This window comes from Mustelus asterias, chromosome 8 (assembly GCF_964213995.1).
Source record: "Mustelus asterias chromosome 8, sMusAst1.hap1.1, whole genome shotgun sequence".
Lineage (NCBI taxonomy): Eukaryota > Metazoa > Chordata > Chondrichthyes > Carcharhiniformes > Triakidae > Mustelus > Mustelus asterias.
The window spans coordinates 3,039,169-3,064,714 of NC_135808.1; the positions used below are offsets into that span (position 1 = coordinate 3,039,169).

General features: G+C 47.8%; 1 protein-coding gene across 1 annotated transcript; it reads right to left on the bottom strand.

Annotated features, from left to right (window-relative positions):
- Positions 1 to 2,727: 2,727 nt before the first annotated feature.
- On the bottom strand, positions 2,728 to 24,730 carry prrt1 (proline-rich transmembrane protein 1). The gene is made up of 4 exons (XM_078218724.1): positions 24,593 to 24,730; positions 19,038 to 19,322; positions 15,521 to 15,700; positions 2,728 to 2,904 (listed from the first exon to the last, which is right to left on the bottom strand). The coding sequence occupies exons 1-4, from the start codon at positions 24,728 to 24,730 to the stop codon at positions 2,728 to 2,730; spliced, it is 780 nt and encodes a 259-aa protein (XP_078074850.1).
- Between the last annotated feature and the right edge of the window lie 816 nt (positions 24,731 to 25,546).

Genomic DNA, 25,546 nt, shown 5'->3' on the forward strand with positions numbered 1-25,546 from the left:
TGTTAGCAGTTTCATTGTTATCTGATTAAAGCCTTCAGTTATAAAGCCTTGTTTCCGGGTGCTCATTGAGGTGCATCACCCTGGACATAATCAAGGACCCCACACACCCCGGACATAATCACAGACCCCACACACCCCGGACATAATCACAGACCCCACACACCCCGGACATAATCACAGACCCCACACACCCCGGACATAATCACAGACCCTACGCACCCTGGACATAATCACAGACCCCACACACCCCGGACATAATCATGGTCCCCACTCACCCCGGACATAATCACAGACCCCACACACCCCGGACATAATCACAGACCCCACGCACCCCGGACATAATCACAGACCCCACGCACCCCGGACATAATCACAGACCCCACACACCCCGGACATAATCACAGACGCCACACACCCTGGACATAATCACAGACCCCACACACCCTGGACATAATCACAGACCCCACTCACCCCGGACATAATCATGGTCCCCACTCACCCCGGACATAATCACAGACCCCACACACCCCGGACATAATCACAGACCCCACACACCCAGGACATAATCACAGACCCCACACACCCTGGACATAATCACAGACCCCACACACCCCGGACATAATCACAGACCCCACACACCCTGGACATAATCACAGACCCCACATACCCCGGACATAATCACAGACCCCACACAACCTGGACATAATCACAGACCCCACTCACCCCGGACATAATCACAGACCCCACACACCCCGGACATAATCACAGACCCCACACAACCCGGACATAATCACAGACCCCACACAACCCGGACATAATCACAGACCCCACACACCCCGGACATAATCACAGACCCCACACACCCCGGACATAATCACAGACCCCACACACCCCGGACATAATCAAGGACCCCACACACCCTGGACATAATCAAGGACCCCACACACCCCGGACATAATCACAGACCCCACACACCCCGGACATAATCACAGACCCCACACACCCCGGACATAATCATGGTCCCCACACACCCCGGACATAATCACAGACCCCACACACCCTGGACATAATCAAGGACCCCACACACCCCGGACATAATCACAGACCCCACACACCCTGGACATAATCAAGGACCCCACACACCCCGGACATAATCACAGACCCCACACACCCCGGACATAATCACAGACCCCACGCACCCCGGACATAATCACAGACCCCACGCACCCCGGACATAATCACAGACCCCGCACACCCCGGACATAATCACAGACCCCGCACACCCTGGACATAATCACAGACCCCACACACCCTGGACATAATCACAGACCCCACTCACCCCGGACATAATCATGGTCCCCACTCACCCCGGACATAATCACAGACCCCACACACCCCGGACATAATCACAGACCCCACACACCCCGGACATAATCACAGACCCCACACACCCCGGACATAATCACAGACCCCACACACCCCGGACATAATCACAGACCCCACACACCCTGGACATAATCACAGACCCCACACACCCCGAACATAATCACAGACCCCACACACCCTGGACATAATCACAGACCCCACACACCCCGGACATAATCACAGACCCCACGCACCCTGGACATAATCACAGACCCCACACACCCTGGACATAATCTAAGACCCCACACACCCCGGACATAATCACAGACCCCACACACCTCGGACATTCACTCTTCCACCTTCTTCCGTCAGGAAAAAAATACAAAAGTCTGAGGTCGCGTACCAACTTACTCAAGAACAGCTCCTTCCCTGCTGCCATCAGACTTTTGAATGGACCTACCTCGCATTCAGTTGATCTTTCTCTACACCCTAGCTATGACTGTAACACTACATTCTGCACTCTCTCCTTTCCTTCTCTATGAACGGTATGCTTTGTCTGTACCGTGATCAAGAAACAATATTTTTCACTGCATACTAATACATGTGACAATAATAAATCAAATTAACTCAAATCCTAGAGCCAAGGATTCGAGTGTGAAGTTATTCCTTTTACAGAGTCTGGCTGGAGCCAATTCTCTCACAAGAGGATAAAGAGTGGATGCTAACGGCAGCTAAACTTTGAATGACTTGCCTTCCTAATTCTGCTAATTGTCATGGGGTGGGAGCCATTAGAGAGTTTTAAATCCACCAAATTAGAACAAAAGAATCGATGTCAGCCCCTTCCTCAGCCCCACCTGTCCCTCTTACCTGATCCGAGACTTGGCAAGAGAACTTGCAAAAGCTCCACGCACGCAATCCGCCCTATCCCTCCCTCACTGCGAAAGCGTCTGTTCAGGACACTGTCCGAGTCAGTAGTTTTGTACGAAAAGTGTTTGTCTGTATTTAAACCAAACACATATAATCGATTGCACAAAACATTCTCAGTCCCTTAATAAAAGCAGGGAGCCAATGGAGGTAAATACAAGGCTATTATTTTGGCAAAAATGATTAACTGTTCCTCGTGTCGAGTGGTTTCGGGTAGAGGCGTAATGTCTGCAAACTAATTTGATCTGACGACACTGGTGGGGGGGGGGGGGTGGGGGAAGGTTGGTGGTGGGGGGGAGAGCGGGCAGGGGGAGGGAGGGGAGAGGGAGGGAGGAGTGGGTTGTGATGCTTGGTCGAGGAATTCCTGCATGGTAACACCTGAAGTGTCGAGAAGGTCTCGGGCCTGTTGATCCGCCGCCGTGCCTGTCCGCGGCCCGGTTAAGGGTCCCACTCGTCGTCATGGTGCTGGGCCGCGATGACGATCACCACTGTCAGGATGGCGCACAGGACCATGGAGGCAATCCCCACGGCGAGGCTGATGAAGGAGAAGTTCCGGGCTTCGCGGGAGGCGATCTCCGCCGACACCATGTCCCCGCGTGCAATGGCAGCCCGCACCTGTTTCAGGGAGAGAGGACACAGTCAATGCACCAAAACCAAACCACAACGGGTCAATTCATTTGGCACGTGGTGGAGGAAGAATGCACTCACTCACACCGCCAGCTCTGGTTAGAAATATCTCTGGCGGATTCCTTAGTAGACCTTGCATCTCCCACTGTCTCCTACACCATCGGTCTCACCAGTTGAGCGGCGAATAGACTTTTGATGAATTAACTGGATAATTTGTAATTCCATTGAACCCCAACAGTGCAGAAGGAGGCCACTCAGCCCATCGGGTCTGCACTGACCCTCTGACAGAGGAACACCCCCACCCGTACTCCCATAAGCCCACAATTTACCCTACTAATCCCCTAACTTGCACATCTCTGGACACTAAAGGCAGTTTAGCATGGCCAATCCACCTAACCTACACACTTTTGAACACGAAGGAGCAATTTAGCATGGCCAATCCACCTCACCTGCACACCTTTGGACATTGAGGGGCAATTTAGCATGGCCAATCCACCTTACTTGCACATCTTTGGACACTAAGGGGCAATTTAGCATGGCCAATCCCCTAACCTACACATCTTTGGACACTAAGGGGCAATTTAGCATGACCAATCCACCTAACCTGCGCATCTTTGCACATTGAGGGGCAATTTAGCATGGCCAATCCACCTTACTTGTACATCTTTGGACACTAAGGGGAAATTTAGCATGGCCAATCCCCTAACCTACACATCTTTGGACACTAAGGGACAATTTAGCATGGCCAATTCCCCCTGACCTGTACATCTTTGGACACTAAGGGGCAATTTACCATGCCTAATCCCCCAGGCTACACATCTTTGGACATGAAGGGGCAATTAAGCATGGCCAATCTACCTAACCTGCACATTTTATGACACTAAGGGGCAATTTAGCATGTCCAATCCACTTTATCTACACATCTTTGGACTGTGGGTGGAAACTGGAGCACTCGGAAGAAACACACGCAGACACGGGGAGAATATGAAAACTGCACACAGGCAATCACTCAAGTCCGGAATTGAACCCGGGTCCCTGGCACTGTGAGGCAGCAGTGCTAACCACTGTGCTACCGTGCTGCCCTATTGGGTCAGCTCTAACTCTGAGGTCTTCCTAACTAATAAAGGTTCAAAGAAAACGAGAAACAAATTTCTGTTAATTCCCTCCCGCAATGACTTTTCTCCTTGGGTCTTGTTTGGAGGGTGTTCTCGCAATTATCAGCTACTCCTGGAGGGTCCAGGTCAGTCCCGGGGGCCTAACACCATCCTAGCATCAGGTGTACCATTTCCAATGGCTTTTACTTCCAGAGCTCCTGGTGGGAAATTCCGCAGACTTTCCCAACACAGATGGAAAATCCAAATCCTTGTCGAGTCAAGGAAAGCGAGGGAGTCAAAAACCAAGGAGGGGTCATAAATATGAGGGGGTCACTCAGATAAATGCGAAGTGTTGCATTTTGGTAAGACAAACCAGGGCAGGACTTGCACAGTGAATTGTAGAGCCCTGGGGACTCATAGAGTCAAGTGTCGGTATCATTCTAGTCGATCTTTTCTGCACTCTTTCTCGAACATAGAACATAGAACATTACAGCGCAGTACAGGTCCTTCGGCCCTCGATGTTGCGCCGACCAGTGAAACCAATCTAAAGCCCATCTAAGCTGCACTATTCCAATATCATCCATATGTTTATCCAATGACCATTTAAATGCCCTTAATGTTGGCGAGCCCACTTTCTAGTTTAATAATATCCTTTCTATAATAGGGTGACCAGAACTGTGCACAGTATTGCAAGTGTGACCTTACCAATGTCTTGTGAAACTTCAACAAAACGTCCCAACTCCTGTATTCAATGTTCTGACCAGTGAAACCAAGCATGCTGAATGCCTTCTTCACCACTCTGTCCACCTGTAACTCCGCTTTCAAGGAGCTATGAACCTATACCCCTAGATCTCTTGGTTCTATAATTCTACCCAACACCCTACCATTAACTGAGTAAGTCCTGCCCTGGTTCAATCGACCAAAATGCATCACCTCGCATTTATCTAAATTAAACTTCCTTCGTCAATCCACTGGCCCAATTGATCAAGATCCCATTGCAATCCTAGATAACCTTCTTCACTGTCCACTATGCCACCAATCTTGGTGTCATCTTCAAACTTACTAATCATGCCAAATAAATTCTCATCCAAATCATTGATATAAATGACAAATAACAGTGGGCCCAGCACCAATCCCTGAGGCACACCGCTGGTCACAGGCCTCCAGTTTGAAAAACGACCCTCCATAACCACCCTGTCTTCTGTCATCAAGCCAATTTTATATCCATTTGGCTACCTCACCCTGGATCCCGTGAGATTTAACCTTACGCAACAACGTACCATGTGGTACTTTGTCAAAGGCCTTGCTAAAATCCATGTAGACAACATTAACTGCTCTGCTCTCATCTTGTCGAACAGAGAGTCCTACGTGTGTAGGTACATGGTTCCTTGAAAGTGGCGTCACAGGTAGACAGGGTGATGAAGAAGGCGTTTGGCACACTTGCCTTCATCGGTCAGAGCACTGAGTACAGGAGTTGGGACATCATGTTACAACTGTACAAGACATTGGTAAGGCCACATTTGGAGTACTGCGTACAATTCTGGTCACCCTGCTATAGGAAGAATGTTATTAAACTGGAAAGGGTGCAAAAAAAGATTTACAAGGATGTTACCGGGACTGGAAGGTTTGAATTTTAAGGAGAGGGTGGATAGGCTGGGACTTTTTTCCCTGGAGCGTAGGAGGATGAGGGGTGACATTTATAGAGGTTTATAAAATCATTAGGGGCATAGAACATAGAAAAGCTACAGCACAAACAGGCCCTTTGGCCCACAAGTTGTGCCGAACATGTCCCTACCTACGAAGTTTACCTATAACCCTCTATCTTACTAACTTCCATGAACTTATCCAAAAGTCTCTTAAAAGACCCTATCGAATCCACCTCCACCACCACTACCGGCAGCCGTTTCCACGCACCCACCACCCTCTGAGTGAAAAACTTACCCCTAACATCTCCTCTGTACCTACTCCCCAGCACACTAAACCTGTGACTTCTTGTGGCAACCATTTCAACCCTGGGTAAAAGCCTCTGAGAATCCACTCTATCAATACCCCTCAACATCTTATACACTTCTATCAGGTCACCTCTCATCCTTCGCCTCTCCAAGGAGAAAAGACCTAGCTCTCTCAATCTATCCTCATAAGGCATGCCACCTAATCCAGGCAACATCCTTGTAAATCTCCTCCGCACCCTTTCTATGGCTTCCACATCCTTTCTGTAATGAGGCGACCAGAACTGGGCACAGTACTCCAGGTGGGGTCTGACCAGGGTCCTATATAGCTGCAGCATTATCTCCCGATTTCTAAACTCAATTCCTCTATTGATGAAGGCCAGCATTCCATACGCCTTCTTAACCACAGTCTCTACCTGCGACACTGCTTTGAGCGTCCTATGAACCCGGACCCCAAGATCCTTCTGATCTTCCACGCTGCCAAGCGTCTTACCCTTAATATTATATTCTTCCATCCTATTCGACCTGCCAAAATGAACCACCACACACTTATCTGGGTTGAAGTCCATCTGCCACTTCTCCGCCCATCTTATCTATGTCTCGATGCAACTGCTGACATCCCTCTACACTATCCACAACACCACCAACCTTTGTGTCATCAGCAAACTTGCCAACCCATCCTTCCACTTCCTCATCCAGGTCATTTATAAAAATCACAAAGAGCAAGGGTCCCAGAACAGATCCCTGGGACACTCCACTGGTGCCAACCTCCATGTTGAAAAAGACCCATCTACAACCACTCTTTGCCTTCTATGGGCAAGCCAGTTCTGAATCCACAATGTCCCCTTGTATCCCATGCCCCTTCACTTTCTCAATGAGCCTTGCATGGGGCACCTTATCAAACACCTTGCTGAAATCCATATAAACTACATCTACCGCTCTTCCCTCATCTACGTGTCTAGTTACATCTTCAAAAAATTCAGTTAGGCTCGTAAGGCATGATCTGCCTTGGACAAAGCCGTGCTGGCTATTTCTGATCATACTATTCCTCTCCAGATGTTCATAAATCCTGCCTCTCAGGATCTTCTCCATCAACTTACCAACCACTGAGGTTAGACTCACTGGTCTATAATTTCCTGGGCTATCTCTTCTCCCTTTCTTGAATAACGGAACCACATTCGCAATCCTCCAATCCTCCGGAACCTCTCCCGTCACCATTGATGACGCAAAGATCATCACCAGAGGCTCAGCAATCTCTTCCCTCGCCTCCCACAGTAACCTGGCATAGATGAGATGAATCACCAAGGTCTTTTCCCAAGGGTAAGGGAGTCCTAAACTAGAGGTTTAAGGTGAGAGGGAAAAGATTTAAAAGGGACCCGAGGGGCAGCTTTTTCACACGGAGGGTGGTGCGTGTATGGAATGAGCTGCCAGAGGTGGTAGAGGCGGGTACAATTACAACATTTAAAAGACATTTGGACAGGTATATGGGTGGGAAAGGTTTAGAGAGATAAGGCCCAAAAGCAGGCAAATGGGGCGAGTTCAGTTTAGGAAATCTAGTCGGCATGGACGAGATGGGCCAAAGGGCCTGTTTCCATGCTGATTATCTCGATGACTCTATGATGCTATGTGAAATGGCCGACATTTATCAGTTTCCATCATGTGTCTCTTTTCCACAGCCTCTTCCAGACCTTTATCCTGGAATTGAGGGAGGGCCACGATCCAGAAAATTGGATATTTCCCCAATTTCCCAGCCGGCAAAAGGACAAAGTAGATTTAATGCTGTTGAAATGCCAAAACGTCCACTTTGGATTCGATTTTAGATTTGGATCAGAAAACAAAGCAGGCAAATTGATTCAGTTGTTTAAAAAAAAATTCCATTTGGGACCTAGGGGTCAATAAATTAGTGGCCTTGTGATAAAGCCTAAACCGATACACATCAATTAGTTAGGAGTTTGACTGGAATAAAGTCCAGTTCTGATCACCGAGGTACAAAGAGGAGCTTGCAGCTCTTAAGAGAGGAGGCAGAATGACTGAGAGGCTGGAGGGATTGGATAATGAGGATTACAGGCACGCTCCGACTGGGAAAGAGACGGTTGCTAGGCGATGTGATTGCTGATTTTCAGAAACGGGTACATGCTAAATCACGCAAAGCTCCTTCGCCCCATCTGTAACAGTCAAACCAGAGGACATGACCTGCACTTGAGAGAGATAAACTTAAATCTAATCTAATCTGTGGAAACAGTATTTGAGAGAGTGAGAGAGTGAGTGAGTGATCTATAGTCCAGGCCCCTAGGGAGACGATAGAAGCTGTTAGTATTGATCAGCTCAAAAACGCAAATTAACTCGATTTCTTTGAACAAATAACATTTGGTTATATCGTATTATGCCAATTTAAAGCTATAACCATTATAGTGGGCAGCACGGTGGCACAGTGGTTAGCGCTGTTGCCTCACAGCACCGGGGAACCGGGTTCGATTCCCAGATTGGTTCACTGTCTGTGCAGAGTCTGCACATTCTCCCCGTGTCTGCTTGGGCTTCCTCCGGGTGCTCCGGTTTCCTCCCACAGTCCAAAGATGTGCGGGTTAGGTGGATTGGCCATGCTGAATTGCCCCTTAGTGTCAGGGTAAATATTAGGGAATAGGGCCTGGGTGGGATTGTGGTTGGTGCAGACTCGATGGGCTGAATGGCCTCCTTCTGCACTGTAGGGTTTCTATGATTCTATTAAAAGGAGAAAGAAAAAGACTCACGGACACAGGGACAAAAAAATGGCTGTTCAAGTTAGTTTGAATATTAAAGGTACCTTTTTATTACTGGCTTCAAGCATCTTGTGACTCCAAATATTCTTGCCACAGTCCAGATCTCCACACAGCCTCAGTTAAAGCTCTGTGTAGTTCTGTCTGTGGGCTAGTTTTTAAAGTTTGGTCGTGTACCTTGCAGCCGCTATCCAGACAGTGTGAATCAGTAAAGGTTCCAGAGCCTGGGCTCCCTCCTCCCTCCCTGAAGCCTTGAGTCGGGAGTTTGAGGTCCAGCATTACAAAAACGTCATTCCTCTAAACTTGCGACTCTCAGTGAATGGGGAAATATTAAGAGCTAGGAGCAGGAGGCCACTCGGCCCCTCAGGCCTGCTCCGCCTTTCCATGCTATCATGGTGATCTTTTGCCTCAGCTCCTTTCTCTGAGAGATCGAAGGTTCGTCTGTCCCAGGTGTAAATATATTCAGCGATGGAGCATTCTCAATCCTCTGGGATAGAAAATTCCAGCAACTCTACAAGGAACAGCCTGACTGCCGATGTTTTTCAGGCCAGCAAAGATCAGCCACTCACTGCCTGAAGGCTTCCAATCGATATTCTGGAGACCATTGCAAACAGTGCTGTTTAATCCACTGTGCGGCCATTAACCTCTCATTCTTCACTGTATCCCTCTGAGAGAAGACATTTCTCCTCATCTCAATTCTAAACGATCGACCCCTTATTTTGAGGACGTCACCTCTGTGTTTTAAATTTCCCAGTGAAGAGTCACGACCTCTCACTGTCTGCCCTGTCCAGCCTCTTCAGAATCCCGGGGTCAGTAAGAGAGTTGTCCCTGTCCAACCACATACACATTTCCCGGTGAGGCAGAGTCAGAGGTTAATGACTGCACGTTGGGTTAAAATGCTTTGGAGAAGGGCTCAACAATGGCCTGGTGCTCAGATTCTTTGTGAGCGCACTCAAGTGGCCATCTGCAGAGTGAATCTTTAAGACTTCAAAGACATCCAAAGATGTGCGGGTTAGGGCAGCACGGTAGCACAGTGGTTAGCGCTGCTGCTTCACAGCTCCAGGGACCTGGGTTCGATTCCCGGCTTGGGTCACTGTCTGTGTGGAGTTTGCACATTCTCCTCGTGTCTGCGTGGGTTTCCTCCGGGTGCTCCGGTTTCCTCCCACAGTCCAAAGATGTGCGGGTTAGGTTGATTGGCCATGCTAAATTGCCCTTTAGTGTCAGGGGGATTAGGAGGGTAAATATGTGGGGTTACCGAGATAAAATTGCCCTTAGTGTCCTGAGATCTGTAGGTTAGAGGGGTTAGTGGGTAAATGTGTAGGGATATGGGGCTAGGGCCTGGGTGGGATTGTGGTCGGTGCAGACTCGATGGGCCAAATGGCCTCTTTCTGTACTGTAGGGATTCTATGATCATTCTATGATTCTAGATGGATTGGCCATGGTAAATAGTCCTAGTGTGTTGGTTCGGTGAATCAGCTTTGGTGGATGTTGTGGGGATGGGGCAAATGCAATAAGAGACCATGGTGAAGTGGACACCTGGGGGTGGGTGCATACTCGATGGGCTAAATGGCCTCCTTCTGCACTTTAGGGATTCAATGCAGCAATTCACCAAAGATCCTTAGATAGCACCTTCCAAACCTGTGACCAGTACCATCTAGAAGGACAAAAGCAGCAGATACGTGGGAACACCACCAACTGCAAGTTCCCCTCCAAGCCACTCACTGTCCTGACTTGGAAATATATCGCCATTCCATCACAGTCGCTGGGTCAAAATCCTGGAATTCCCTCCCTAACGGCATTGTGGGTCAACCCGCAGAACATGGACTGCAGTGATTCAAGAAGGCAGCTCATCACCACCTTCTCAAGGTCAACTAGGGATGGGCAATAAATGCTGGCCAGCCAGTGACGCCCATGCCCCACAAATGAATAAAAAAACTTTATGACTCTCTATGAAGCTCTACAGTGTGATCACGACGAACAAGTCCGCTTGCAGTAACTACAGGAGTCTCCCACCTGTCTGACGTAGGGAAGGCCATTGCAAGTTTCCTCCTCAACTGTCTCCTCCCAGAGGCTGAGAAACTCCTTCCAAACATTCCGCTGCCTTTTGAGGAAGAGAGTTCCAGCGACTCACCACCCTCTGAGAGAAAAAGACACATGGGCTGGAATTTTCCAGCCATTCACACCAGTGGGATTTTCCAGTCCTGCCTATGACGCACCCCCATCATGGGTTTCCCGGAGGCAAGGGTTGTATTCAATGGGAAAGCTCATCTCCTGCTAATTACCCAGGGACATGGAGATAATCCGCAGAACATTCTGGAACAGACTCCACCACCTTCAATCTGAAATCAAAATCACACACAACATATACACCTATATTTACACACACACATATACACACATAACACTGCACACACATCTCCATATCTATACACAACACACAAATATCACACACATACACACACACACATACTCCCATATTTCCACACATACACTGTACTTGTATACTCATACATTTCATACATACAAAACATGTATATTTGTCTCCAACTCTATGTACACACTCTTATATACATGTTAACACACATTTATACTACAGGGCCATATAGCATACATCCAACACACACACCTACATATGTACAGCTCAATATACAAATGTACCATACATACACTTTCCAAAATGTCCACACAGACACACACCTGCACATACATGTGCACTACCGCTATATGTTTATGCACATACATATGCATATTGTGTGTCTGTGTGTGTTGTGTGTGTGTATGTGTGAGTGTGTACGTGTGTGTGCTTGTGTGTATGTGTGCGTATGTGTGTGTATGTGTATGTGTGTGAGTGTGCACATGTGTGTGTGCACATGTGTGTGTGTGTGAGTATGCGCGCGCGCGTGTGTGTGTGTGTGTGCGCACGCGCGTGTGTGTGTGTGTGTAAAGTATTTAATTAAGTTGTTGGAAATGGAGACAACTTGTCTGACAGAGTTAAGATATAAAACAACTAAAGTTGCTAACTGCGATATAATAAGAGACTATGGTGAAGTGGAAATATAAGTAATTGGTGGGGTTTAAAAATTTGCATTAGGAGATAGACAGTGATTTGGTTTTTCCCTCTTCAAAGAGGACAATTATAACTAACAAATGTTTCATAAGTGGACAATGGAAGGTTATTAACTTTTATTTGACCCAAAAGGGGAAACAATAGGAAACATTAAAGATTAGAAAAGTTGAGTTCAAAGATGTGCTGAGGACAATGGAATTGGAGACGAAAGGGGTAAAGACGATGTAAGGAAAGATGTTGAGCTGAGTTGTGCTGGCTGTGCAGGGAAGGTGGACGGGGACAGCTCTGTACTAAGAGAAGGTTTAAAATCTGAGGCAACCAACCAGGAAGAGTCTTTGTTTCAGAAAGCAGTCGTGTGCCCGAATTTTCTTGGGTTTCCACAGTATGGTGGAAGTGAGTTGTGTCCTATACATTTACTAAAGAGGCAGAAATACTGGCTAATATTGCTGGATCTTAAGTGTTAAACATCTATAAGGAGAAATCTATAAGGTGTTTATTTGTGTGTTCTGACCAATTGGGTTACATAGCAGGGGAGATGTTTGTAAGACTGTTCTAACTGCGTAACTTTAAAATCTGTGCTTAAGCCTTTTTTTAAACTTCTTGCTAATAAATACTTTAATTTTTTAAATCTCAAAAGTATTGCTGGCATTTTTTGCTTCTCGGATAAACAGATTTCTCCCCATTTTCAGAATACAAATAAAAAGGTTATGACCAGTGAGACAGGTTTCCCTCTGGGATCTGGACAGCTCAGCAAATAATGTCTGTGTGGCCTTAGAAACATACACCAATATAAATGTAAATCCTGCCAGCTGCCAAGGCGAGTTTTGAATCTGTGCCTCAAATATATTAGCCTGAGTCTCTGGGTTACTAATTCCGTCACACTGCCACCACTTTTCTCGGGTTGTATGTTGTTGGAATCCGGAAGTGCTGAATTTTGGGCAATTCTTGGCAAGACAAGAATTGTTGAATGAGGAAGTACACCAGCATACAGGGATCTGCACCATGTTTATTCCCTTGACATCTTTGACTGAGACATCTCGGCCGAATGAATAATGGCCACATCCCTAAAAGCCATAATCGGTAGTGGGCTTGTTACAGGCATCAGACCAATCAGTCACTCAAGTCAGCGACACAAGGATGTCTGTGGTCAAGAGCTTCAAGTTTTTAGGTGTCCAGATCACCAACAAACTGTCCTGGTCCCCTCATGCCGACATTATAGTTAAGAAAGCCCCACCAACACCTCTACTTTCTCAGGAGACGAAGGAAATTTGGCATGTCCACTACGACTCTCACCAACTTCTACAGATGCACCATAGAAATCATTCTTTCTAGTTGTGTCACAGCTTGGTATGGCTCCTGCTCTGTCCCAGACTGCAATAAACTACAAAGGGTCATGAACAAAGCCCTGTCCATCACTCAAACAAGCCTCCCATCCATTGACTCTGTCTACACTTCCCGCTGCCTGGGAAAAGCAGCCAGCATAATCAAGGACTGCATGCACCCCGGACATACTGTCTTCCACCTTCTTCTGTCGGGAAAAAGATACAAAAGTCTGAGGTCACGTACCAACCGACTCAAGAACAGCTTCTTCCCTGCTGCCATCAGACTTTTGAATGGACCTACCTTGCATTAAGTTGATCTTTCTCTACACCCCAGCTATGACTGTAACACTACATTCTGCACACTCTTGTTTCCTTCTGTATGCTTTGTCTCGTACGTAAGAAACAATAATTTTCACTGTATCCCAATACATGTGACAATAATAAATCAAATCAAATTAAATCAAAATAGGAGTCTCGCTGGGAGTGTTCACTGTTGGCTGGAGTGGCTGGAGACAAGCAGTCAGGAAGAACATGGAAAAGGTGAAAATGAGCAGATGGCAGAAAAGAGAATGTGACAGATGGAAATATCATCAGGAGACCTCCAGCCAACACTGTCCACCTGTGCCGACTACGAAAGGGACTGCCTCACAAATCGACCTCCACAGCCAACGTCCAACCCACAAATAATACACTCCTGGATACAGTGCACCATGTCCCGACAGGGATGGATGCCATTGGTTCAACATTACCAAGAATATAGTACAGAAACAGGCCCTTCGGCCCATGATGTTGTGTTGAACGTGATGCCAAATTATACTAATCCCTTCTGCCTGCCCTTGGTCCATATCCCTCCATTCCTCGCATATTCACGTGCTTATCTAAAAGCCCCTTATACACCCCTATTGTATCTGCCTCCACCACCACCCCTGGCAGCATGTTCCAGACACCTACCACTCTCTGTGTGAGAAACTTGCCCCTCACATCTCCCTTGAACTTTGCCCCTCTCCCCTTAAGTGCGTGCCCCCCCAGTATTAGACATTTCAACTCTGGGAAAAGGATTCTGACTGTCAACCCTATCTACGCCTCTCATCATTTTATCGACTTCCATAGTGGCTCCCCTCAGCCTCTGCCACTCCAGAGAAGACAACCCTAGTTTGTCCAGCCTCTCCTTATAGCTCACACCTTCTAATCCAGGCAGCATCCTGGTAAACCTCTTCTGCACCCACTCCAAAACCTCCACGTCCTTCCTTTAATGTGGCGACCAGAATTGAATGCAATAGTGACGTCTCTCTGCCACCCTCTGTTGGATCAACTTGTTATGCATGTCTTGATCAAGATTCGTGGCTGCATTTTCCAGATGTTCATGATGTTTCGGCAACAGAAGAACTCAGTGTAAGGGCTTGGGAGGTCTGATGTGCCATTTACAATTATTCCAATCAATATCAGACAGTGATACAATCAATACAACACGCTATAGAGTGGTGCCTATGTACTTCCCTCTCTGAAAGGGATGCTAATGCTGTGATTCCCTCCTTCAAAGTCACATTGATGAGGGAGAACCTGATTCCTCACTTTGGGACAATATAAACACTCTAATCACCGCCACTTGACATTCAATGGTGTAACCATCACTGAATCTCCCACTGTCAACATCCTTGGGGTTACCATTGACCAGAAACTCAACTGGACTCACCAAATAAACACAGTGGCTCCAAGAGCAGGTCAGAGGCTAGGAATACTGCGGCAACTAACTCACCGCTTGACTCCCCAAAGCCCAGCCATCATCGACAAGGCACAAGTCAGGAGTGTGACGGAATACTCCCTACTTGCCTGGATGGGAGCAGCTTCAGCAACACTCAAGAAGTTTGATGCCATCGAGGATAAAACAGCCCATTCGATTGGTACCACATCAACAAACATCCACTCCCTCCACCACCGATGCTCAGTAGCAGCAGTGTGTACCATCTACAAGATGCACTGCAGCAATTCACCAAAGATCCTTAGACAGTACCTTCCAAACCCACGACCACTTCCATCTAGAAGGACAAGGGCAGCAGATACCTGGGAACACCACCACCTGCAAGTTCCCCTCTAAGCCACTCACCATGCTGACTTGGAAATATATCGCCGTTCCTTTGCAGTGGCTGGGTCAAAATCCTGGAATTGCATTGTGGGTCAACCCACAGCACATGAACTGCAGTGATTCAGGAAGGCAACTCACCACCACCTCCTCAAGGTTAACGAGGGATAGGCAATGAATGCTGGGCAGCCAGCGACGCCCATGTCCCATGAATGAATTAAAAAATGGGTTGCCCATGTGTAAATGCCAATCTAAAATCCATGTGTTTCCCATGCACATGTACAGAACAGGAGCCGGGAGGTGACACAGGGCAGGGAAGAAGGCAGCGCCAGCACTCACCTGCACTGCTTTGAATATTGCAAAGATGCCAGTAGGCCAGAAACAGCAGACTGTGGTCAACACTGCGATGGGTAGGTAATCGTGAGGGGGTCGCGGAGGGTTCATCACTGCGATGGATGCTGGCATCTGCTGCCCACCTGGCGTGATCCCGTTGTTCCCTGGAATGTACAGCCCCACATTCTGCAGAGAACAGAAGTACGGTTAGCAGTGAAAGGAACAGCAAAAGAGACCCTGAAATTCCTGATCCTTCTCCCGCTGTGTAATTGGCGATTGAAATCAGTGTGAGGGGACAGCAGCAAGGAAACTTCCCAACTCCTTTCCCCACTGAGTAACCAAGGATTGGGATCGCTGTACAGGAGTCCGGGAATACCTGAGGCTGAAATACCAGCCGTAATGTTGAGAATGTACCCATCAGTCCCCTACAGTTCTGGCCCTCCTCGAGTTGATGGGGGAGGGCACCCCAACTGGCACAGACAGTAGGACACAAGTGGCAGTGTGGCTATATCTCTGGTGCCCGCTACCGCCATGGAGTTGGGAAATCCACCACCCATCGCCATGGTTCCCATTCACAACCAGCCTTGCCACCACTACTACCACCTTACAACCCAACCTTGGACAATAAATACTGGTCCTGCCAGTGATGCCCACATCTCCAGTAAGAATAAATAAGGAACATGCCAGCTAAGTCATGTTGTTCTTTCCTGCTTCTACGCCAATACCGGCTACAGTTTACGAATCAGAGTTGTGAAAGTTAAAACACAGACATAATCATAATTTCAGTGTTAAATCGCACAAGTTCTGTGACTTGATACTCCATATTGTTTAGATGTTTGTTGCCCTGTGTTAAATTCATTGCACGTTTAAGTTCTACCCTTTCTTGAGCTGTGGGGAGCACTGCACACTGACCAGCATTACATTTCATCTTACTCCCCAGCTGGCATCTGTGCCATCCGAATGTCCTTGATCCCATATCCACTTGTTCGGGGCAATTGCCCAAAATGGAATTTCATCTTTAATCATGAATATTTTCAGTGGTCAGAAAATCCACAAACGTATTCACATTGTCAATATCTGTCCTTAGGAAGAAGGAAGGGAGAGAGAGAGAGAGAAAGAGGCAGGAAGAAGAAGGAGAGGGAGGGAGGGAGGCAGTGAGAAGGAAGAGAGAGGGAGAAAGGGAAAAGGAAAAGAAGGAGGGAGGAAGAAGGAAGAGCTCGAGGGAGGGAGGCTCGAAGAGAGAGGGAGGGAGGAGGAAGAAGGGAGAGAAGGAGGAAGGCAGGGAGAAGGAAGAGAGAGGGAGGGAGGCAGGAAGAGAGGGAGGGAGACAGGATAAAGGGAGAGAGAGAGAGGAGGGAGATAATGGGAAGAAGGGCAGGGAGGAATGAAGGAAGAGATGGAGAGAGGAACAGAGAAAGAAAGATTGGGAGGTATACCAGAAAGGATGGGAGGAAGGAATTTCTACAATATCTTTCACAACCTTAGGACTTTGCAAGGTACTTTCCAAACAATGAAGTACTTTAGAAGTATAGTCACATCGGAAATGTGGCTGCCAACTTCTGCACAGCAAGACCCCACAAACAACACTGTTGTAATGAGGGATTATTATTAGCTGGGGCACTATAACAAGTGGCAGGTGGGGGTTCCCTCTCTAAGTTCCCCTGACTGTGAAGCTTCCATGCAGGGCAAGAGTGTGGGCTTGTAGGAGGCGGCACAGCAAAGTCCATGCAACACAAGCTCCAGACAGAGCGAGCCGTTAGCTTATTGATGCCTTTCCTGGCCCTGAATCAGGAGATGCCAGGTTCAAATCCAGCTCTGGGCACTGCCAGCAGGAGATGACCAGAGCTTCGGCTGGTCACTGGGATGCCCACATCTGTTGGGTGACATTCTACCTGGGTCTTCGGAATCTATAAAACTCAGCCACCCTTGTGGAACTAACCACTTAAAGAAGACCATAAGAAATAGGAACAAGAGGAGACCATTCGGCCCCTCAAGCCTGCCCCCCCCATTCAATAGGATCATAGCTGATCCGACATTACTCATGTCCACTTTCCTGCCCTTTCCCCATAACCCTTGATTCCCTTACTGGTCAATATCCATCTCAGCCTTATCTATACACAAGGATTCTATCCCCACAGCTCTCTGTGGCAAGGAGATCCAAAGACTCTCAACTCTCTGAGAGAAGAAATTCCTCCTCATGTCAGTCTTAAATTGACACCCCTTTATTCTGAGACTCTGCCCTTTGGTCCAAGACTCTTCCATGAGGGGAAGCATCCTCCCAGCATTTACCCTCAAGCCCCTTAAAAATCCTCTACGAGATCCCCTCTCATTCTTCTAAATTCCAATGAGTCCCAACCTGTTTAACCTTTGCTCATAAAACAATCCCTCCAAAGCAGATATCATCCTCGTGAACCTTCTCTGAACTGCCTCCAATGAAATAATATCTTTCCTCAAATAAGGGAACCAAAACTGCTGACAGGACCCCAGATGTGGTTTCACCAGTTCCTTGCACAGTTGCAGCAAGACTTCCCGACTCTTATATTCCAACCCCCTTGAAATAAGGGCTAACATTCCAACAGCCTTCCTGATTACCCACCTATTTTTGTGTGATCTGCAAATTTGGCTACAGTACATTCGCTTCCTTTGTCCAAGCCATCAATATATATTCTAAACAGCTGCGGTCCCAGCACTGATCCCTGTAGAATCCCACTGGTTACAGGTTGCCAAGCTGAAAAGGAGCCCCTTATCCCCATCACTGTTTCCTGTCCATTAACCAATTCTCTATCCAATATATACTACCTCCAACACAGCGTCTCTTATTTTAAGACTTAATGTTTTGAGAGGTACCTTGTTGAACATCTTCTGGAAGTCCAAATACATCACATCTACTGGTTCCCCTCTAGGGCGTAATCAAGGCTGCAGCCTGGAAGGGGTGTTGACCTCAGGACCATTAAACAGCCTCTGAATCCTTTCACTACTTTCCATGCTTCTCCATGGGAAGATATGAAGTCAGCACTGATCTCATTGATCCTGCACAGTATGTTGTGTCACCTTAGCAAACCCTCACAACTCCCCTCCCCCCACCTTTCCCCACCACCCCCCCATCCCCACTTCACCCACCTCACCCACCCCACCTCCCTCTCCATCACCTTCCCCCACCCCCACCTTCCCCCTCCCTTCCCCCCTCCCTTCCCCCCTCCACCCACCTTCCCCACCCCCCACCTTCCCCCACCTCCACCCACATTCCCCACCCCACCCCCACCTCCCCCATCTCCCCCACCTTCCCCCATCTCCCCCCACCTTCCCCCACCTCCCCCACCCCACCCCCAGCTTCCCTACCCCACCCCCACCTTCCCCACCCCACCCCCACCTTCCCCCACCTCCACCCTCCCTTCCCCCCACCTTCCCCCACCTCTGCCCACATTCCCCACCCCACCATCTCCCCCCACCTTCCCCCACCTCCCCCACCTTCCCCCACCTCCACCCACGACCACGTTCACACTTTGACAGGAAGCTTACTCACATTTGCCATTGGGTAAACCGGCACATAGGCAGCACAGGGTTGGTACTGCACGGCGTAGCCTTGGTGCCCATACCCTGCCGGCCCCATGGGCGCTGCTGGGTGATTTGTGGGTATGGCGTATCCTTGAGATGATCCATTGAACTGCGTCTCCTGGACAAAGCCATCTGTGCCCAGCGTCATCGTGGAAGTGTGCATTGGCATGGAGTAGGCTGGTGATGTACCGTTAGCTGAGGCCTCCTGCACTGGGTATGGCGGAGGTGACATGGGTGCTTGGTGCCCTGCATCCTGTAAGGCTTTAGGAGAGAACAAGGTTAGAATGGATAGTCCATATCCAGAGGAACTCTGCTCTCATTTACATCACACTTAGCACCACCCAGCTCTTTAATATTGGGGGGTCGGGAAGGAAGAACCATAGAATCCCGACAGTGCAGAAAGAGACCATTCGGCCCACTGAGTCTGCACCGAAAGAGCATCTCACACAGGCCCTCCTCTCCAGCCTATCGCCATAAGCCTGTGCCAATCCACCTAACCTACACATCTTTGGACACTAAGGGGCAATTTACCCTGGCCAATCCACCTAACCTGCACATCTTTGGACACTAAGGGGCAACTTAGCATGGCCAATCCCCCTAACCAAGGGTGTGGGAGGAAACCGGAGCACCCGGAGGAAACCCACGCAGACACGGGGAGAACATACAAACTCCACACAGACAGTGACCTGAGGCCGGAATTGAACCCGGGTCCCTGGAACTGTGAGGCAGCAGTGCTAACCACTGTGCCACCGTGACCCTCTAAAAGGGTGATCAGAATTGCCAATCTTGATTTTAACAACCACTGGGAATGGGAGCAGGTTCAGGCCAGGCACCCATTTTACACACCGCATAATTTTATCACCTGTGACTTCAATGCAAATATGAAAAATGGTCTGTGAGGAAAGTGCCCTCATTTCCATCGAGTCAGTTAGGTTAAAATCGGGATGATAGCTGTGTCTGTGTTTTTCTTTTAAATTTGCGACTGACACTGGCCCATCTTCATACGAATGATACGGATCTCTGCAATACCAGAATCCCGATTCTGCTAGGGCAGCATGGTAAATTGCTCCTTAAGTGTTCAAAGATGTGCAGGTTAGGGGGATTGGCCATGCTGAATTGCCCCTTAGTGTCCAAAGATGTGCAGGTTAGGGGGATTGGCCATGTTAAATTGCCCCTTGGTGTCCAAAGATGTGCAGGTTAGAGGTTTTGGCCATGCTAAATTGCCCCTTAGTGTCCAAAGATGTGCAGGTTAGGGGGATTGGCCATGCTGAATTGCCCCTTAGTGTCCAAAGATGTGCAGGTTAGGGGGATTGGCCATGTTAAATTGCCCCTTAGTGTCCAAAGATGTGCAGGTTAGGGGGATTAGTGGGATAAATATGTGGGGTTACGGGGATAGGGCCTGGTGGGTTTGTAGTTGGTGCAGACCTGAGGAGCAGAATGGCCTCCTTCTGCACTGCAGGGACTCATGGAGCCCTGCCCCAGGATCTGGCACATATTACTTTTGCTGTGGCAGTTGAGGGAGAATGAGGGTGGATTGTAGTTTGCACATCCACAATTCATGGAGGCAGCTACATATTGAAAAGTGCTTCTACCAGATTCAATTTTCCTTTGTGGGCTTTAAACCTTTGAGGAAAAGTCCACAGCGGCTGAGATATTTGGAGAGGTCAGATACCCTGTCTGGTAGATCCAAGGACACTCTTGGGAGAGGTCTAGCCATCGCATTGAGAGAAGGAAGATGCCTTTTGGAAGAGGTGAGGTACCCTTTGGGATTGGTAAGAAGTGACAGGAATTTGCTTAAAACTCATAAACTCTGTGGTACTATCAGTCTTTTGAGTCATTTAAATCTCCTGTCCTGTAGTTAAAAAAACACAGTTTGCGGTTTGAACATAAGACAGTGTTAGCGGTGTTACTCTATTGATATAAGCCTGAGGACCATCACGAGAGGATTTGAGTTGCACAGCTGACTCCACAACCTATCATTATCACAGTGGAGTGCTTGCCGATTCACTGAGAATGCCAAATGATTATAAAGTTATTGACGTAAGGTTGTGAATACAAATGCTTGTTTTGAGGAGGAATTAAGTACTTGCTTTTATAAGGGATTAGGTAGTTGAAGGAATTTAAATATATTGAATGAGTAATTATGAATGACTGTTTTTTAAAAATATAAACTCAACAATAGACACACAAAAATACTTAATTTCTTTTGTTCTCTGAATATTTTAAAGGAAGGGGTAGATGGTGAAAGGTTATCGGGGGTGGACGGGAATATGGAGTGGAAGTTACAATCAGATCAGCTATGATCTTACTGAGTGGTACAGCAGGCTCGAGGAGCTGAGTGGTCTACTCCTAATTCACATATTCATATGTATATAACAATCAACATTGCTAAGCAAAAAAAAGAGAGAGAAAAAGAGAGGATTTTCTAGGATCTGTCAGCCAAAAAAACTAAAGGGTTTAAAATATATTCTCACTGAGGGCAGTTGTAATTTGAAAAGGAGGTTTCCCCCGGCAAGGCCATATTGTCAAAGACTCCAAGCAAAGCAATTCCACACACTGCACTCGAAGGGGAGATGACGGCCGAGTGGTATTATTGCTCGACTATTAATCCAGAAACTCAGCTAATGTTCTGGGGACCTGGGTTCAAGTTCCGCCACAGCAGATGTTGGAATTTGAATTCAATGAAAAATATCTGGAATTAAGGATCTACTGATGACCATGAAACCACTGCTGATTGTTGCAAAAACCCACCTGGTTCACTAATGTCCTTTCAGAGAAGGAAATCTGTCGTCCTTACCTGGTCTGGCCTACATGTGGCTACAGAGCCACATCAATGTGGTTGATTCTCAACTGCTGTCCAAGGGCAACTGGGGATGGGCAATAAATGCTGGCCAGCCAGCGACGCCCATGTTCCATGAATACTTTATTAAAATGGAACAAAGTTATTGCTGCCCTGCATTCACTCAATGTTTTGACTGCTGTTCGTTTAAATATCATCTAGTCAGGCAAATTTCAGAAAAGAATAATCACATGGTTTCATTCAGTGGAGGCTAACCTCTAAGAGCTGGCCGAGATTGAGTGTTACGAGCCACGATGAAGTATTTTGTGTTCCTCGCTCTATCATCGCTGAAAACAATCCAGGACTGGCAAACTGAAAGATAACTGTTGCCAGGGAAAGCAAAAATAATATGTGCGCTGCCAGGGGCAACGGCCATCTCAGAGCCAGGAAGTGACAACAGTAACCTGCATTCACACAATGCCTTCAACCTAGTACAATGCCCCAAGTAGCCACACAGCAAAGATTGTCAATCACACCTGGCACTCAGACAAAAGAAGGGAGACATTTTGACAAGTAAACAAAAGCTCGGTCAAGAAGGAGCATCTTAAAGGGATATCGTCTTAGGCAGTGCATCAGAACAAAGAACAAAGAACAGTACAGCACAGGAAACAGGCCCTTCGGCCCTCCAAGCCTGTGCCGCTCCTTGGTCCAACTAGACCAATCGTTTGTATCCCTCCATTCCCAGGCTGCTCATGTGACTATCCAGGTAAGTCTTAAACGATGTCAGCGTGCCTGCCTCCACCACCCTACTTGGCAGCGCATTCCAGGCCCCCACCACCCTCTGTGTAAAAAACGTCCCTCTGATGTCTGAGTTATACTTCGCCCCTCTCAGCTTGAGCCCGTGACCCCTCGTGATCGTCACCTCCGACCTGGGAAAAAGCTTCCCACTGTTCACCCTATCTATACCCTTCATAATCTTGTACACCTCTATTAGATCTCCCCTCATTCTCCGTCTTTCCAAGGAGAACAACCCCAGTCTACCCAATCTCTCCTCATAGCTAAGACCCTCCATATCAGGCAACATCCTGGTAAACCTTCTCTGCACTCTCTCTAAAGCCTCCACGTCCTTCTGGTAGTGCGGCGACCAGAACTGGACGCAGTACTCCAAATGTGGCCTAACCAGCGTTCTATACAGCTGCATCATCAGACTCCAGCTTTTATACTCTATACCCCATCCTATAAAGGAAAGCATACCATATGCCTTCTTCACCACCTTCTCCACCTGTGTTGCCACCTTCAAGCATTTGTGGACTTGCACACCTAGGTCCCTCTGTGTTTCTATACTCCTGATGACTCTGCCATTTATTGTATAACTCCTCCCTACATTATTTCTTCCAAAATGCACCACTTCGCATTTATCCGGATTAAACTCCATCTGCCACCTCTCCGCCCAATTTTCCAGCCTATTTATATCCTGCTGTATTGCCCGACAATGCTCTTCGCTATCCGCAAGTCCAGCCATCTTCGTGTCATCCGCAAACTTGCTGATTACACCAGTTACACCAGAGTCGAGCATGATTTGCTTACACAAAAACAATGACTTCTCAGGTGACCGAGGAGTCCAGTATGTGACCAGCAATCAAACAAAGAACAAAGAAAGAGCAATGCAGGAACAGGTCCTTCGGCCCACCAAGCCTGCGTTGACACATGACGCCTTTCTAAACTAAAGACCTTTTGCCATGACATGGTCCATATCCCTCTATTTCCGGTCTGTTCATGTATCTGTCAAGATGCCTCTTAAATAATGTTATTGTATCTGCTTCTACACCTCCTCTGACAGCACATTCCACTCTCTGTGTAAAAACATTGCTTCTCACATCTCCTTTGAACTTCCCCCCCCTTTACCTTAAGCCGATGTCCCCGAGTAATTGACATTTATAACAGATAAGATAGAAGCAGGGAAGTTGTTTCCACTGGTGGGTGAAACTAGAACTGGAGGGCACAGCCGCAAAATAAGGGGAAGCAGATTTAGGACTGAGTTGAGGAGGAACTTCTTCACACAAAGGGTTGTGAATCTGTGGAATTCCCTGCCCAGTGAAGCAGTTGAGGCTACCTCATTGAATGTTTTTAAGGCAAAGATCGGTAGATTTTTGGACAATAAAGTTTATGGTGAGTGGGCGGGTAAGTGGAGCTGAGTTCACGAAAAGATCAGCCATGATCTTATTGAATGGCGGAGCAGACTCGAGGGGCCAGATGACCTACTCCTGCTCTTAGTTCTTATGTTCTTATTTCTACCCTGGGGAAGACACCCTGACTATCCATTCTATCCATTCCTCTCATAATTATGTAAACTTCCATCAGGTTGCCCTCAGCCTCCAACATTTGGGTGAAAGCAAACGAAGTTTGTTCAATCTCTCCTCATAGGTAATACCCTCGAAACCAGGCAACATCCTGGTAAACCTTTTCTGTACCTTCTCCAAAGCCCCCACATCGCTCTGGTAGTGTGGTGACCAGAACTGTACGCACGATTCCAAATGTAGCCCAATTGAAGTTCTCTGAAGTCTCTGTCACAGGTGGGGCTAATGGTGGTGGAGGAGTGGGTGGGTGGGGTGCCCGTGTTGCCACGCACTCCGTTCGCTGCCAAAGCTTGGCTTCAGCTTGCTCCCGGCAACTAAACTCAAGGTGTTCAGCTCCTTCCCCGATTATTTTCTTCCATTTTGGGCCCTCTTGGGTCAGGGATTCACGAGTATCTCGGGGATGTTGCACTCTTCCAGGTAGGCTTTGCGAGGGCCTTTGAAGGTTTCCTCTGCCCTCCTGGGGCTCGCTTTACCTTGTTGAAACTCCGAGTAGAGCCCTTGTTTCAGGAGTCTCGTGTCAGGCATGCGGAAGGTATGTAACGAGGTAGAGAGGGGCAGAGGTTAAGGGAGGGTAACCTCCCTTAACCTCTGAGGGTTCAGGCAGTTGAAAGCATGGCTGCTGATGGTGGTAATAAGGGAACACACAAAAGGCTAAAATCGGAGAAGTGTGGGTTTGGAGGAGATCACAGAAATGGGGTGGGGGAGGTGGTTTGGAGGGGCAGAGAGGGCAAGGCTATGGAAGGATTCTAACTTACGGATGAGAATTTTAAAGTCAAATGCCGCCATGAGCAACCAATCTTTCAGGGCGGCACGGTGGCACAGTGGTTAGCATTGCTGCCTCACAACATCAGGGACCCGGGTTCAATTCCCGGCCTTGAGTGACTGTCCGTGTGGAGCTAGGTTTTGAGTAACTGGCTGAATTTTGACTGTGAGTCAGTGAGGTTTTTTTATTAATTATATAGAAGTATTGCAATTGGAGAATTAGGAGATCAGTGAAAATTGCGGAAAATGATGTGCCCCCAGGGATGGAAATCTGCCATCCTTATCCGAGCCTGGCCGATGTGTGACTCCAGATCTACAGGAATGTGGTTGACTCTTCAACAAAATGGCTGAGCAAGCCTCCCAGCCCGAGGTAACTGAGGAATGGGCAATAAAGTGCTGGTCTACCCAGTAATGCCCACATCCCTGAATGAATGTTAAAGAACACCAGCCAGGAGTTAACCACACACCATACACAATGAACAAGACCTCACATCTGATCAGTTAGAATACCCTCCCCACCCAGCGAACACCCCCCCCAAGTCCCACTCGGGCAGCTCTGACCCAGACACATTCCCGGTG